At 31.9% G+C, this 15,960-nt stretch overlaps 1 protein-coding gene and 1 long non-coding RNA gene across 3 annotated transcripts in view; one reads left to right on the top strand and one right to left on the bottom strand.

Annotated features, from left to right (window-relative positions):
• Positions 1–1,048: 1,048 nt before the first annotated feature.
• Positions 1,049–1,322, bottom strand: LOC132967227 (uncharacterized). Its single transcript, XR_009670654.1, has 3 exons — positions 1,287–1,322; positions 1,147–1,251; positions 1,049–1,111 (listed from the first exon to the last, which is right to left on the bottom strand). It is a non-coding gene; the product is annotated as an uncharacterized LOC132967227 (long non-coding RNA).
• A 1,524-nt stretch (positions 1,323–2,846) lies between these two features.
• si:ch211-67f24.7 (uncharacterized) overlaps positions 2,847–15,960 on the top strand; it is an 87,318-nt gene continuing 74,204 nt past the window's right edge. The window contains exons 1-4 of one of the 2 annotated variants that reach the window (XM_061034093.1): positions 2,847–3,295; positions 5,678–5,786; positions 5,917–5,961; positions 6,048–6,212. In XM_061034093.1, coding sequence (XP_060890076.1) covers positions 5,920–5,961; positions 6,048–6,212 — 207 coding nt within the window. In that variant the 5' untranslated portion in view covers positions 2,847–3,295; positions 5,678–5,786; positions 5,917–5,919. The remainder of the gene's footprint in view (positions 3,296–5,677; positions 5,787–5,916; positions 5,962–6,047; positions 6,213–15,960) is intronic. The other variant, XM_061034092.1, reaches the window with a different exon arrangement.

Raw genomic sequence — 15,960 nt, 5'->3', positions numbered from 1 at the left:
TACACTATGAAACACTCTACAGTCAGACTGACCTGTAAACTATGAAACACACTACAGTCAGACTGACCTGTACACTATGAAACACACTAGTCAGACTGACCTGTACACTATGAAACACACTACAGTCAGACTGACCTTTACACTATGAAACACACTACAGTCAGACTGACCTGTAAACTATGAAACACACTACAGTCAGACTGACCTTTACACTATGAAACACACTACAGTCAGACTGACCTTTACACTATGAAACACACTACAGTCAGACTGACCTGTACACTATGAAACACACTACAGTCAGACTGACCTGTACACTATGAAACACACTACAGTCAGACTGACCTTTACACTATGAAACACACTACAGTCAGACTGACCTGTACACTATGAAACACACTACAGTCAGACTGACCTTTACACTATGAAACACACTACAGTCAGACTGACCTGTACACTATGAAACACCCTACAGTCAGACTGACCTGTAAACTATGAAACACACTACAGTCAGACTGACCTGTACACTATGAAACACACTACAGTCAGACTGACCTGTAAACTATGAAACACTCTACAGTCAGACTGACCTGTACACTATGAAACACACTACAGTCAGACTGACCTTTACACTATGAAACACTACAGTCAGACTGACCTGTAAACTATGAAACACTACAGTCAGACTGACCTTTACACTATGAAACACACTACAGTCAGACTGACCTGTAAACTATGAAACACACTACAGTCAGACTGACCTTTACACTATGAAACACACTACAGTCAGACTGACCTGTAAACTATGAAACACACTACAGTCAGACTGACCTGTACACTATGAAACACACTACAGTCAGACTGACCTGTACACTATGAAACACACTACAGTCAGACTGACCTGTACACTATGAAACACACTACAGTCAGACTGACCTTTACACTATGAAACACACTACAGTCAGACTGACCTGTACACTATGAAACACACTACAGTCAGACTGACCTGTACACTATGAAACACACTACAGTCAGACTGACCTTTACACTATGAAACACACTACAGTCAGACTGACCTGTACACTATGAAACACACTACAGTCAGACTGACCTTTACACTATGAAACACACTACAGTCAGACTGACCTGTACACTATGAAACACTCTACAGTCAGACTGACCTGTAAACTATGAAACACACTACAGTCAGACTGACCTGTACACTATGAAACACACTACAGTCAGACTGACCTGTAAACTATGAAACACTCTACAGTCAGACTGACCTGTACACTATGAAACACACTACAGTCAGACTGACCTTTACACTATGAAACACACTACAGTCAGACTGACCTTTACACTATGAAACACACTACAGTCAGACTGACCTGTAAACTATGAAACACACTACAGTCAGACTGACCTGTAAACTATGAAACACTACAGTCAGACTGACCTTTACACTATGAAACACACTACAGTCAGACTGACCTGTAAACTATGAAACACACTACAGTCAGACTGACCTGTAAACTATGAAACACACTACAGTCAGACTGACCTGTACACTATGAAACACACTACAGTCAGACTGACCTGTACACTATGAAACACACTACAGTCAGACTGACCTTTACACTATGAAACACACTACAGTCAGACTGACCTGTACACTATGAAACACACTACAGTCAGACTGACCTTTACACTATGAAACACACTACAGTCAGACTGACCTGTAAACTATGAAACACACTACAGTCAGACTGACCTGTACACTATGAAACACACTACAGTCAGACTGACCTGTACACTATGAAACACACTACAGTCAGACTGACCTTTACACTATGAAACACACTACAGTCAGTCTTGTTGTTGCTAAGAGGTAATTGCACCTTAAACATGCTAACGTTAGCCATTTCTTGCTAACACGTCGTCAGAAGACGTTTAATCAAACCGTATCTTTACCTTTACCGGAAACGAACAATCATCCGATAATTAAAAGTTAAATATTTTGATTTAGTTGAATCTTTTTTCGTGTTTTCTTCCTTCTCTCCGGCTGCAGCTGCTTCTTCGATTTAAAAACTATTGACAGACAGCAGCCAATCACATTTACCTTCTAAACCCTAAACCACGCCCCTCATGAGAAACTACGCATGCGTGTGGGTGGGGTGGCTCGTTTTGAACTAACAGGCTGTTTGCACGGGCGGGGTTAAGGAGAAAATCAAAGACGACATCTTGTAAGTTTCTGAAAATGATAAATGAATGTTCATTTTGTAAAGATTGGAAGTTTAATGTTGATATTAAAGGTTTATAAACTGTTTTCTTCATACATGATCACATTTATTAAACTATATGTCCATGTACGGTGTGTAAATAATTCACACTTTTACTTTTATTTACATTATCAAAGTTTTATTACAAACATCAGAGCTCTTAACTTAATTTATCAATGATTTTAAATAAATATGTTAATAAACTTATTCCAACGCGTTATTCACCTGATTCTCAGTTATTTATGGCTTTATTTTCATTCTAGTTTCATATTCATCTTCTTACGTTGAATTTTTGTATTTTTTATTAAATGTTGATGATTCACTTGGACCAAAGCTTTAATTGAAATCATACAAACATTAACATCAGGTCCCGTTTATAAATTAAAATACTTCAAATGTTTTAGTAAAAATGAAATATGTTCCAAATCAAGAAATAATAATAATAAACGAGGATCTCCTGAAGGTGAATAATTCCTGATAAACCTCACAGAGCTGCTCAGGGAACAACAGACATCTGCTGCCTGCACCAAGCAACCCCCCCCCCCCCCCCCCCCCCCCCACACACACACACACACACACACACTCACACACTCACACACACACACACACTCACACACACACACACACACACACACACACACACACACACACTCACACACACACACACACACACACACACACACACACACACACACACACACACTCACACACACACACACACACACACTCACACACACACACACACACACACACACACACACACACACTCACACACACACACACACACACACACACACACACACACACACACACAGACACTCACACACACACACACACACACACACACACACACACACTCACACACACACACTCACACACACACACACACACACACACACACACACACACACACGAGCCCCGCAAAGGACCGACACGAGTGGAATTGTTCCCGCAGAAGATGAGACTGTGCAGGTTTGAGGAGCTTCACTGAGCTGCAGTTTGATCTCAGGTGAGTCGATGATGATTTTGAAGCTCTCCGTGTTTTCTTCTCTGTGTTTTTAAGTGTTTTTAAGTGGAGACCATGTAGGCTACATCATAATGCTGAAACCTACAAATAAAATCTACAAATCAAAAGTGACAAAGCATGACCTCCTTTTGAAAGGATCTGAACATGTTTCTATTAGTGTTTGCAGAACAAAAAACATGTTCTATATATTTATGAATATTTGTATTGATTTATGTTTTGATGTATTTATTGATGTATTTATATGTTTTGATGTATTTATTGAAGTATTTATTGATGTATTTATTGATGTATTTATATGTTTTGATGTATTTATTGATGTATTTATATGTTTTGATGTATTTATTGATGTATTTATTGATGTATTTATATGTTTTGATGTATTTATTGATGTATTTATTGATGTATTTATTGTTGTATTTATATGTTTTGATGTATTTATTGTTGTATTTATTGATGTATTTATATGTTTTGATGTATTTATTGTTGTATTTATATGTTTTGATGTATTTATTGATGTATTTATTGATGTATTTATTGTTGTATTTATATGTTTTGATGTATTTATTGATGTATTTATTGTTGTATTTATATGTTTTGATGTATTTATATGTTTTGATGTATTTATTGTTGTATTTATTGTTGTATTTATATGTTTTGATGTATTTATATGTTTTGATGTATTTATTGATGTATTTATTGTTGTATTTATATGTTTTGATGTATTTATTGATGTATTTATTGTTGTATTTATATGTTTTGATGTATTTATTGATGTATTTATTGTTGTATTTATATGTTTTGATGTATTTATTGTTGTATTTATATGTTTTGATGTATTTATTGATTTATTTATTGTTGTATTTATTGTTGTATTTATTGATGTATTTATTGTTGTATTTATATGTTTTGATGTATTTATTGATTTATTTATTGTTGTATTTATTGTTGTATTTATTGATGTATTTATTGTTGTATTTATATGTTTTGATGTATTTATTGTTGTATTTATATGTTTTGATGTATTTATTGATGTATTTATTGTTGTATTTATTGTTGTATTTATTGATGTATTTATTGTTGTATTTATATGTTTTGATGTATTTATTGTTGTATTTATTGTTGTATTTATATGTTTTGATGTATTTATTGTTGTATTTATTGTTGTATTTATATGTTTTGATGTATTTATTGTTGTATTTATTGATGTATTTATTGATGTATTTATTGTTGTATTTATTGATGTATTTATTGATGTATTTATTGATGTATTTATTGTTGTATTTATTGTTGTATTTATATGTTTTGATGTATTTATTGTTGTATTTATATGTTTTGATGTATTTATTGTTGTGTTTATATGTTTTGATGTATTTATTGTTGTATTTATTGTTGTATTTATTGATGTATTTATTGATGTATTTATTGTTGTATTTATGTTTTGATGTATTTATTGTTGTATTTATTGATGTATTTATATGTTTTGATGTATTTATTGTTGTATTTATTGTTGTATTTATATGTTTTGATGTATTTATTGATGTATTTATTGATGTATTTATTGATGTATTTATTGTTGTATTTATATGTTTTGATGTATTTATTGTTGTATTTATTGTTGTGTTTATATGTTTTGATGTATTTATATGTTTTGATGTATTTATTGATGTATTTATTGTTGTATTTATTTATGTATTTATTGATGTATTTATTGATGTATTTATTGTTGTATTTATTGATGTATTTATTGTTGTATTTATATGTTTTGATGTATTTATTGTTGTATTTATTGTTGTATTTATATGTTTTGATGTATTTATTGATGTATTTATTGATGTATTTATTGTTGTATTTATTTATGTATTTATTGATGTATTTATTGATGTATTTATTGTTGTATTTATTGATGTATTTATTGATGTATTTATATGTTTTGATGTATTTATTTATGTATTTATTGATGTATTTATTGATGTATTTATTGTTGTATTTATTGATGTATTTATTGATGTATTTATATGTTTTGATGTATTTATTGTTGTATTTATTGTTGTATTTATATGTTTTGATGTATTTATATGTTTTGATGTATTTATTGATGTATTTATTGTTGTATTTATTTATGTATTTGTTGATGTATTTATTGATGTATTTATTGTTGTATTTATTGATGTATTTATTGTTGTATTTATATGTTTTGATGTATTTATTGTTGTATTTATATGTTTTGATGTATTTATTGATGTATTTATATGTTTTGGTGTATTTATTGATGTATTTATTGATGTATTTATATGTTTTGATGTATTTATTGATGTATTTATTGCTCTATGTTTTGCTGTATTTGCCGTCGTGCCTCTCCTTCTGTCAGCAGACCTTTGATCTTGGCTCCTGCAGCCTCCTCCTGCAGTGCTGAGCTCTTTGGCTGGCTCCACACTTCCTTAGCAGAGGGGCTGCTGGCAGGAGCAACACCTGAGCAGGTACCACAAACACACAGTCGCTACAGTCTGTTTAAAGATGGATCTGGTCTCTACAGGATCTGGTCTCTCAGGCTGCAGGTTCTGAACATTACCATGGAGTGTTTGCAAACTGCTGTTTGTGTGTCTGCAGGTCATGAAGCCTCAAGAGGTCGAGCTCGTTACTGAAATCTCAAAGGTATTGTGCTCCGGCCCTCATCAGCAGGCGGCTCTCTTAAAGAGACAGTACACCTTGAATCGCTCTGATTCTTGTTCTCTCTTCAGTTACAATGCATGGTGTCGGAGCTGAAGACCGGCTTCAGCAGTGCCCTGATGGAGCTCAGTCAGATCCAGCATGGAGACCTGTTCCTGAGGGAGGAGCTGGAGGAGAACAGGAGGAGCTGCCGCAAGAAAGCAGCTCGACTAGAGACTCTGGTGGAAGCTCTGAGGGTGAGAGACTAAACCTGCTGAAGGATGTGAAGAAACACTAAGCTAACAGAGTTCATGAAGACGTCAGCAGAAAAATTACGACGGGTTAGAGCAGAGACTCAGACGAGTCCAACAAAAATTAATCTAACACTCATTAAACTAGAGACAGACGAGCAGTCTTCATATTTACAAAGGGACAAACTTTAATAATTTAAGATCTTTCAGTTGTTTCAGGAAGAGAGATCAAGAGTGAGAGAATCTAAACTGACAATCTAAACTCAGAAACTAAACTCAGAAACTAAACTCACAATCTAAACTCACGAACTAATCTCACAAACTGAACTCACAATCTAAACTCACAATCTAAACTCACAATCTAAACTCACAATCTAAACTCACAATCTAAACTCAGAAACTAAACTCACAATCTAAACTCACAATCTAAATTCAGAAACTAAACTCACAATCTAAACTCAGAAACGAAACTCACAATCTAAACTCACAATCTGAACTCAGAAACTAAACTCACAATCTAAACTCACAATCTGAACTCAGAAACTAAACTCACAATCTAAACTCACAATCTAAACTCACAATCTAAACTCAGAAACTGAACTCACAATCTAAACTCACAATCTAAACTCAGAAACGAAACTCACAATCTAAACTCAGAAACTAAACTCACAATCTAAACTCACGAACTAAACTCACAAACTGAACTCAGAAACTAAACTAACAAACTAAACTCACAATCTAAACTCACAATCTAAACTCAGAAACTGAACTCACAATCTAAACTCACAATCTAAACTCAGAAACTAAACTCACAATCTAAACTCACGAACTAAACTCACAAACTGAACTCAAAATCTAAACTTACGAACTAAACTCACAATCTAAACTCACAATCTAAACTCACAATCTAAACTCAGAAACTAAACTCACAATCTAAACTCACAATCTAAACTCAGAAACTAAACTCACAAACTGAACTCAGAAACTAAACTCACAATCTAAACTCACGAACTAAACTCACAAACTGAACTCAGAAACTAAACTCACAATCTAAACTCACAATCTAAACTCACAATCTAAACTCACAATCTAAACTCACAATCTAAACTCAGAAACTAAACTCACAATCTAAACTCACAATCTAAACTCAGAAACTAAACTCACAAACTGAACTCAGAAACTAAACTCACAATCTAAACTCACGAACTAAACTCACAAACTGAACTCAGAAACTAAACTCACAATCTAAACTCACAAACTAAACTCACAAACTGAACTCAGAAACTAAACTCACAATCTAAACTCAGAAACTAAACTCACAATCTAAACTCACGAACTAAACTCACAAACTGAACTCAGAAACTAAACTAACAAACTAAACTCACAATCTAAACTCACAATCTAAACTCAGAAACTGAACTCACAATCTAAACTCACAATCTAAACTCAGAAACTAAACTCACAATCTAAACTCACGAACTAAACTCACAAACTGAACTCAAAATCTAAACTTACGAACTAAACTCACAATCTAAACTCACAATCTAAACTCACAATCTAAACTCAGAAACTAAACTCACAATCTAAACTCACAATCTAAACTCAGAAACTAAACTCACAAACTGAACTCAGAAACTAAACTCACAATCTAAACTCACGAACTAAACTCACAAACTGAACTCAGAAACTAAACTCACAATCTAAACTCACAATCTAAACTCACAATCTAAACTCACAATCTAAACTCACAATCTAAACTCAGAAACTAAACTCACAATCTAAACTCACAATCTAAACTCAGAAACTAAACTCACAAACTGAACTCAGAAACTAAACTCACAATCTAAACTCACGAACTAAACTCACAAACTGAACTCAGAAACTAAACTCACAATCTAAACTCACAAACTAAACTCACAAACTGAACTCAGAAACTAAACTCACAATCTAAACTCACGAACTAAACTCACAAACTGAACTCAGAAACTAAACTCACAATCTAAACTCACGAACTAAACTCACAAACTGAACTCAGAAACTAAACTCACAATCTAAACTCACAAACTAAACTCACAAACTGAACTCAGAAACTAAACTCACAATCTAAACTCACGAACTAAACTCACAAACTGAACTCAGAAACTAAACTCACAATCTAAACTCACGAACTAAACTCACAAACTGAACTCAAAATCTAAACTTACGAACTAAACTCACAATCTAAACTCACAATCTAAACTCACAATCTAAACTCACAATCTAAACTCACAATCTAAACTCAGAAACTAAACTCACAATCTAAACTCACAATCTAAACTCAGAAACTAAACTCACAAATTGAACTCAGAAACTAAACTCACAATCAAAACTCACAATCTAAACTCACAATCTAAACTCACAATCTAAACTCACAATCTAAACTCAGAAACTAAACTCACAATCTAAACTCACAATCTAAACTCAGAAACTAAACTCACAATCTAAACTCAGAAACTAAACTCACAATCTAAACTCACAATCTAAACTCACAATCTAAACTCAGAAACTGAACTCACAATCTAAACTCACAATCTAAACTCACAATCTAAACTCAGAAACTAAACTCACAATCTAAACTCAGAAACTAAACTCACAATCTAAACTCACAATCTAAACTCACAATCTAAACTCAGAAACTGAACTCACAATCTAAACTCACAATCTAAACTCAGAAACTAAACTCACAATCTAAACTCAGAAACTAAACTCACAAACTAAACTCAGAACCTGAACTCAGAACCTAAACTCAGAAACTAAACTCACAATCTAAACTCAGAAACTAAACTCACAATCTAAACTCAGAACCTGAACTCAGAACCTAAACTCAGAAACTAAACTCAGAAACTAAACTCAGAAACTAAACTCACAATCTAAACTCACAATATAAACTCAGAAACTAAACTCAGAAACTAAACTCACAATCTAAACTCAGAAACTAAAGTCACAATCTAAACTCAGAAAATAAACTCACAATCTAAACTCAGAAACTAAACTCACAATCTAAACTCACAATCTAAACTCACAATCTAAACTCAGAAAATAAACTCACAATCTAAACTCACAATCTAAACTCAGAAACTAAACTCACAATCTAAACTCACAATCTAAACTCACAATCTAAACTCACAATCTAAACTCAGAAACTAAACTCACAATCTAAATTCACAATATAAACTCAGAAACTAAACTCACAAACTGAACTCAGAAACTAAACTCACAATCTAAACTCACGAACTAAACTCACAAACTGAACTCAGAAACTAAACTCACAATCTAAACTCACAAACTAAACTCACAAACTGAACTCAGAAACTAAACTCACAATCTAAACTCACAAACTAAACTCACAAACTGAACTCAGAAACTAAACTCACAATCTAAACTCACAATCTAAACTCACAATCTAAACTCACAATCTAAACTCAGAAACTAAACTCACAATCTAAACTCACAATCTAAACTCAGAAACTAAACTCACAAACTGAACTCAGAAACTAAACTCACAATCTAAACTCACGAACTAAACTCACAAACTGAACTCAGAAACTAAACTCACAATCTAAACTCACAAACTAAACTCACAAACTGAACTCAGAAACTAAACTCACAATCTAAACTCACAAACTAAACTCACAAACTGAACTCAGAAACTAAACTCACAATCTAAACTCACGAACTAAACTCACAAACTGAACTCAGAAACTAAACTCACAATCTAAACTCACGAACTAAACTCACAAACTGAACTCAAAATCTAAATTTACGAACTAAACTCACAATCTAAACTCACAATCTAAACTCACAATCTAAACTCACAATCTAAACTCACAATCTAAACTCAGAAACTAAACTCACAATCTAAACTCACAATCTAAACTCAGAAACTAAACTCACAATCTAAACTCACAATCTAAACTCAGAAACTAAACTCACAAATTGAACTCAGAAACTAAACTCACAATCTAAACTCACAATCTAAACTCACAATCTAAACTCACAATCTAAACTCACAATCTAAACTCAGAAACTAAACTCACAATCTAAACTCACAATCTAAACTCAGAAACTAAACTCACAATCTAAACTCAGAAACTAAACTCACAATCTAAACTCACAATCTAAACTCACAATCTAAACTCAGAAACTGAACTCACAATCTAAACTCACAATCTAAACTCAGAAACTAAACTCACAATCTAAACTCAGAAACTAAACTCACAAACTAAACTCAGAACCTGAACTCAGAACCTAAACTCAGAAACTAAACTCACAATCTAAACTCAGAAACTAAACTCACAATCTAAACTCAGAACCTGAACTCAGAACCTAAACTCAGAAACTAAACTCAGAAACTAAACTCAGAAACTAAACTCACAATCTAAACTCACAATATAAACTCAGAAACTAAACTCAGAAACTAAACTCACAATCTAAACTCAGAAACTAAAGTCACAATCTAAACTCAGAAAATAAACTCACAATCTAAACTCAGAAACTAAACTCACAATCTAAACTCACAATCTAAACTCACAATCTAAACTCAGAAAATAAACTCACAATCTAAACTCACAATCTAAACTCAGAAACTAAACTCACAATCTAAACTCACAATCTAAACTCACAATCTAAACTCACAATCTAAACTCAGAAACTAAACTCACAATCTAAATTCACAATATAAACTCAGAAACTAAACATAGAAACTAAATTCAGAAACTAAATTCAGAAACTAAATTCAGAAACTAAACTCACAATCTGAACTCAGAAACTAAACTCAGAAACTAAACTCAGAAACTAAACTCAGAAACTAAACACAGAAACTAAATTCAGAAACTAAATTCAGAAACTAAATTCAGAAACTAAACTCAAAAACTAAACTCACAATCTGAACTCAGAAACTAAACTCACAATCTAAACTCAGAAACTAAACTCACAATCTAAACTCAAAAACTAAACTCACAATCTAAACTCAGAAACTAAACACAGAAACTAAATTCAGAAACTAAATTCAGAAACTAAACTCACAATCTAAATTCAAAAACTAAACTCACAATCTAAACTCAGAAACTAAACTCACAATCTAAACTCAAAAACTAAACTCACAATCTAAACTCAGAAACTAAACACAGAAACTAAATTCAGAAACTAAATTCAGAAACTAAACTCAGAAACTAAACTCAAAAACTAAACTCACAATCTAAACTCAGAAACTAAACTCACAATCTAAACTCAGAAACTAAACTCACAATCTAAACTCAAAAACTAAACTCACAATCTAAACTCAGAAACTAAACACAGAAACTAAATTCAGAAACTAAATTCAGAAACTAAACTCACAATCTAAATTCACAATCTAAACTGAGAAACTAAACACAGAAACTAAATTCAGAAACTAAATTCAGAAACTAAATTCAGAAACTAAACTCACAATCTGAACTCAGAAACTAAACTCACAATCTGAACTCAGAAACTAAACTCACAATCTGAACTCAGAAACTAAACTCAGAAACTAAACTCAGAAACTAAATTCAGAAACTAAACTCAGAAACTAAACTCAGAAACTAAACTCAAAAACTAAACTCACAATCTAAACTCACAATCTAAACTCACAATCTAAACTCAGAAACTAAACTCACAATCTACACTCAAAAACTAAACTCAGAAACTTAATTCAGAAACTAAATTCAGAAACTAAACTCAGAAACTAAATTCAGAAACTAAACTCAGAAACTAAACTCAGAAACTAAACTCAGAAACTAAACTCAGAAACTAAACTCAGAAACTAAACTCAGAAACTAAATTCAGAAACTAAACTCACAATCTAAATTTACAATCTAAATTCAGAAACTAAACTCAGAAACTAAACTCACAATCTACACTCAAAAACTAAACTCACAATCTAAACTCACAATCTAAACTCAGAAACTAAACTCACAATCTAAACTCACAATCTAAACTCACAATCTAAACTCAGAAACTAAACTCACAATCTAAACTCAGAAACTAAACTCACAATCTAAATTCAGAAACTGAACTCACAATCTACACTCAAAAACTAAACTCACAATCTAAACTCACAATCTAAATTCAGAAACTAAACTCACAATCTAAACTCACAAACTGAACTCACAAACTAAACTCACAAACTAAACTCAGAAACTAAACTCAGAAACTAAACTCAGAAACTAAACTCACAATCTAAATTCAGAAACTAAACTCACAATCTACACTCAAAAACTAAACTCACAATCTAAACTCACAATCTAAACTCAGAAACTAAACTCACAATCTAAACTCACAATCTAAATTCAGAAACTAAACTCACAATCTAAACTCACAATCTAAACTCACAATCTAAACTCAGAAACTAAACTCACAAACTGAACTCAGAAACTAAACTCACAATCTAAACTCACGAACTAAACTCACAAACTGAACTCAGAAACTAAACTCACAATCTAAACTCACAATCTAAACTCACAATCTAAACTCACAATCTAAACTCACAATCTAAACTCACAATCTAAACTCACAATCTAAACTCAGAAACAAAACTCACAATCTAAACTCACAATCTAAACTCAGAAACTAAACTCACAAACTGAACTCAGAAACTAAACTCACAATCTAAACTCACGAACTAAACTCACAAACTGAACTCACAAACTGAACTCACAATCTAAACTCACAAACTAAACTCACAAACTGAACTCAGAAACTAAACTCACAATCTAAACTCACGAACTAAACTCACAATCTAAACTCAGAAACTAAACTCACAATCTAAACTCACGAACTAAACTCACAAACTGAACTCAAAATCTAAACTTACGAACTAAACTCACAAACTGAACTCAGAAACTAAACTCACAATCTAAACTCACGAACTAAACTCGCAAACTGAACTCAAAATCTAAACTTACGAACTAAACTCACAATCTAAACTCACAATCTAAACTCACAATCTAAACTCACAATCTAAACTCACAATCTAAACTCAGAAACTAAACTCACAATCTAAACTCACAATCTAAACTCAGAAACTAAACTCACAAATTGAACTCAGAAACTAAACTCACAATCTAAACTCACAATCTAAACTCACAATCTAAACTCACAATCTAAACTCACAATCTAAACTCACAATCTAAACTCAGAAACTAAACTCACAATCTAAACTCACAATCTAAACTCAGAAACTAAACTCACAAACTGAACTCAGAAACTAAACTCACAATCTAAACTCACAATCTAAACTCAGAAACTAAACTCACAAACTAAACTCACAATCTAAACTCACAATCTAAACTCAGAAACTAAACTCACAATCTAAACTCAGAAACTAAACTCACAATCTAAACTCACAATCTAAACTCACAATCTAAACTCAGAAACTGAACTCACAATCTAAACTCACAATCTAAACTCAGAAACTAAACTCACAATCTAAACTCACAAACTAAACTCACAATCTAAACTCAGAACCTGAACTCAGAACCTAAACTCAGAAACTAAACTCAGAAACTAAACTCAGAAACTAAACTCACAATCTAAACTCACAATATAAACTCAGAAACTAAACTCAGAAACTAAACTCACAATCTAAACTCAGAAACTAAAGTCACAATCTAAACTCAGAAAATAAACTCACAATCTAAACTCAGAAACTAAACTCACAATCTAAACTCACAATCTAAACTCACAATCTAAACTCAGAAAATAAACTCACAATCTAAACTCACAATCTAAACTCAGAAACTAAACTCACAATCTAAACTCACAATCTAAACTCACAATCTAAACTCACAATCTAAACTCAGAAACTAAACTCACAATCTAAATTCACAATATAAACTCAGAAACTAAACATAGAAACTAAATTCAGAAACTAAATTCAGAAACTAAATTCAGAAACTAAACTCACAATCTGAACTCAGAAACTAAACTCAGAAACTAAACTCAGAAACTAAACTCAGAAACTAAACACAGAAACTAAATTCAGAAATTAAATTCAGAAACTAAATTCAGAAACTAAACTCAAAAACTAAACTCACAATCTAAACTCAGAAACTAAACTCACAATCTAAACTCAGAAACTAAACTCACAATCTAAACTCAAAAACTAAACTCACAATCTAAACTCAGAAACTAAACACAGAAACTAAATTCAGAAACTAAATTCAGAAACTAAACTCACAATCTAAATTCACAATCTAAACTGAGAAACTAAACACAGAAACTAAATTCAGAAACTAAATTCAGAAACTAAATTCAGAAACTAAACTCACAATCTGAACTCAGAAACTAAACTCACAATCTGAACTCAGAAACTAAACTCACAATCTGAACTCAGAAACTAAACTCAGAAACTAAACTCAGAAACTAAATTCAGAAACTAAACTCAGAAACTAAACTCAGAAACTAAACTCAGAAACTAAACACAGAAACTAAACACAGAAACTAAATTCAGAAACTAAATTCAGAAACTAAATTCAGAAACTAAACTCACAATCTGAACTCAGAAACTAAACTCACAATCTGAACTCAGAAACTAAACTCACAATCTGAACTCAGAAACTAAACTCAGAAACTAAACTCAGAAACTAAATTCAGAAACTAAACTCAGAAACTAAACTCAGAAACTAAACTCAAAAACTAAACTCACAATCTAAACTCACAATCTAAACTCACAATCTAAACTCAGAAACTAAACTCACAATCTACACTCAAAAACTAAACTCAGAAACTAAATTCAGAAACTAAATTCAGAAACTAAACTCAGAAACTAAATTCAGAAACTAAACTCAGAAACTAAACTCAGAAACTAAACTCAGAAACTAAACTCAGAAACTAAACTCAGAAACTAAACTCAGAAACTAAATTCAGAAACTAAACTCACAATCTAAATTTACAATCTAAATTCAGAAACTAAACTCAGAAACTAAACTCACAATCTACACTCAAAAACTAAACTCACAATCTAAACTCACAATCTAAACTCAGAAACTAAACTCACAATCTAAATTCAGAAACTAAACTCACAATCTAAACTCACAATCTAAACTCAGAAACTAAACTCACAATCTAAACTCAGAAACTAAACTCACAATCTAAATTCAGAAACTGAACTCACAATCTACACTCAAAAACTAAACTCACAATCTAAACTCACAATCTAAATTCAGAAACTAAACTCACAATCTAAACTCACAAACTGAACTCACAAACTAAACTCACAAACTAAACTCAGAAACTAAACTCAGAAACTAAACTCAGAAACTAAACTCACAATCTAAATTCAGAAACTAAACTCACAATCTACACTCAAAAACTAAACTCACAATCTAAACTCACAATCTAAACTCAGAAACTAAACTCACAATCTAAACTCACAATCTAAATTCAGAAACTAAACTCACAATCTAAACTCACAATCTAAACTCACAATCTAAACTCAGAAACTAAACTCACAAACTGAACTCAGAAACTAAACTCACAATCTAAACTCACGAACTAAACTCACAAACTGAACTCAGAAACTAAACTCACAATCTAAACTCACAATCTAAACTCACAATCTAAACTCACAATCTAAACTCACAATCTAAACTCACAATCTAAACTCAGAAACAAAACTCACAATCTAAACTCACAATCTAAACTCAGAAACTAAACTCACAAACTGAACTCACAAACTGAACTCAGAAACTAAACT

Source organism: Labrus mixtus, unplaced genomic scaffold, assembly GCF_963584025.1.
Source record: "Labrus mixtus unplaced genomic scaffold, fLabMix1.1 SCAFFOLD_64, whole genome shotgun sequence".
Classification (NCBI taxonomy): Eukaryota; Metazoa; Chordata; class Actinopteri; order Labriformes; family Labridae; genus Labrus; species Labrus mixtus.
Note: the sequence above shows the minus strand (reverse complement) of the source record. Positions and strands in the feature narration are given on the sequence as shown.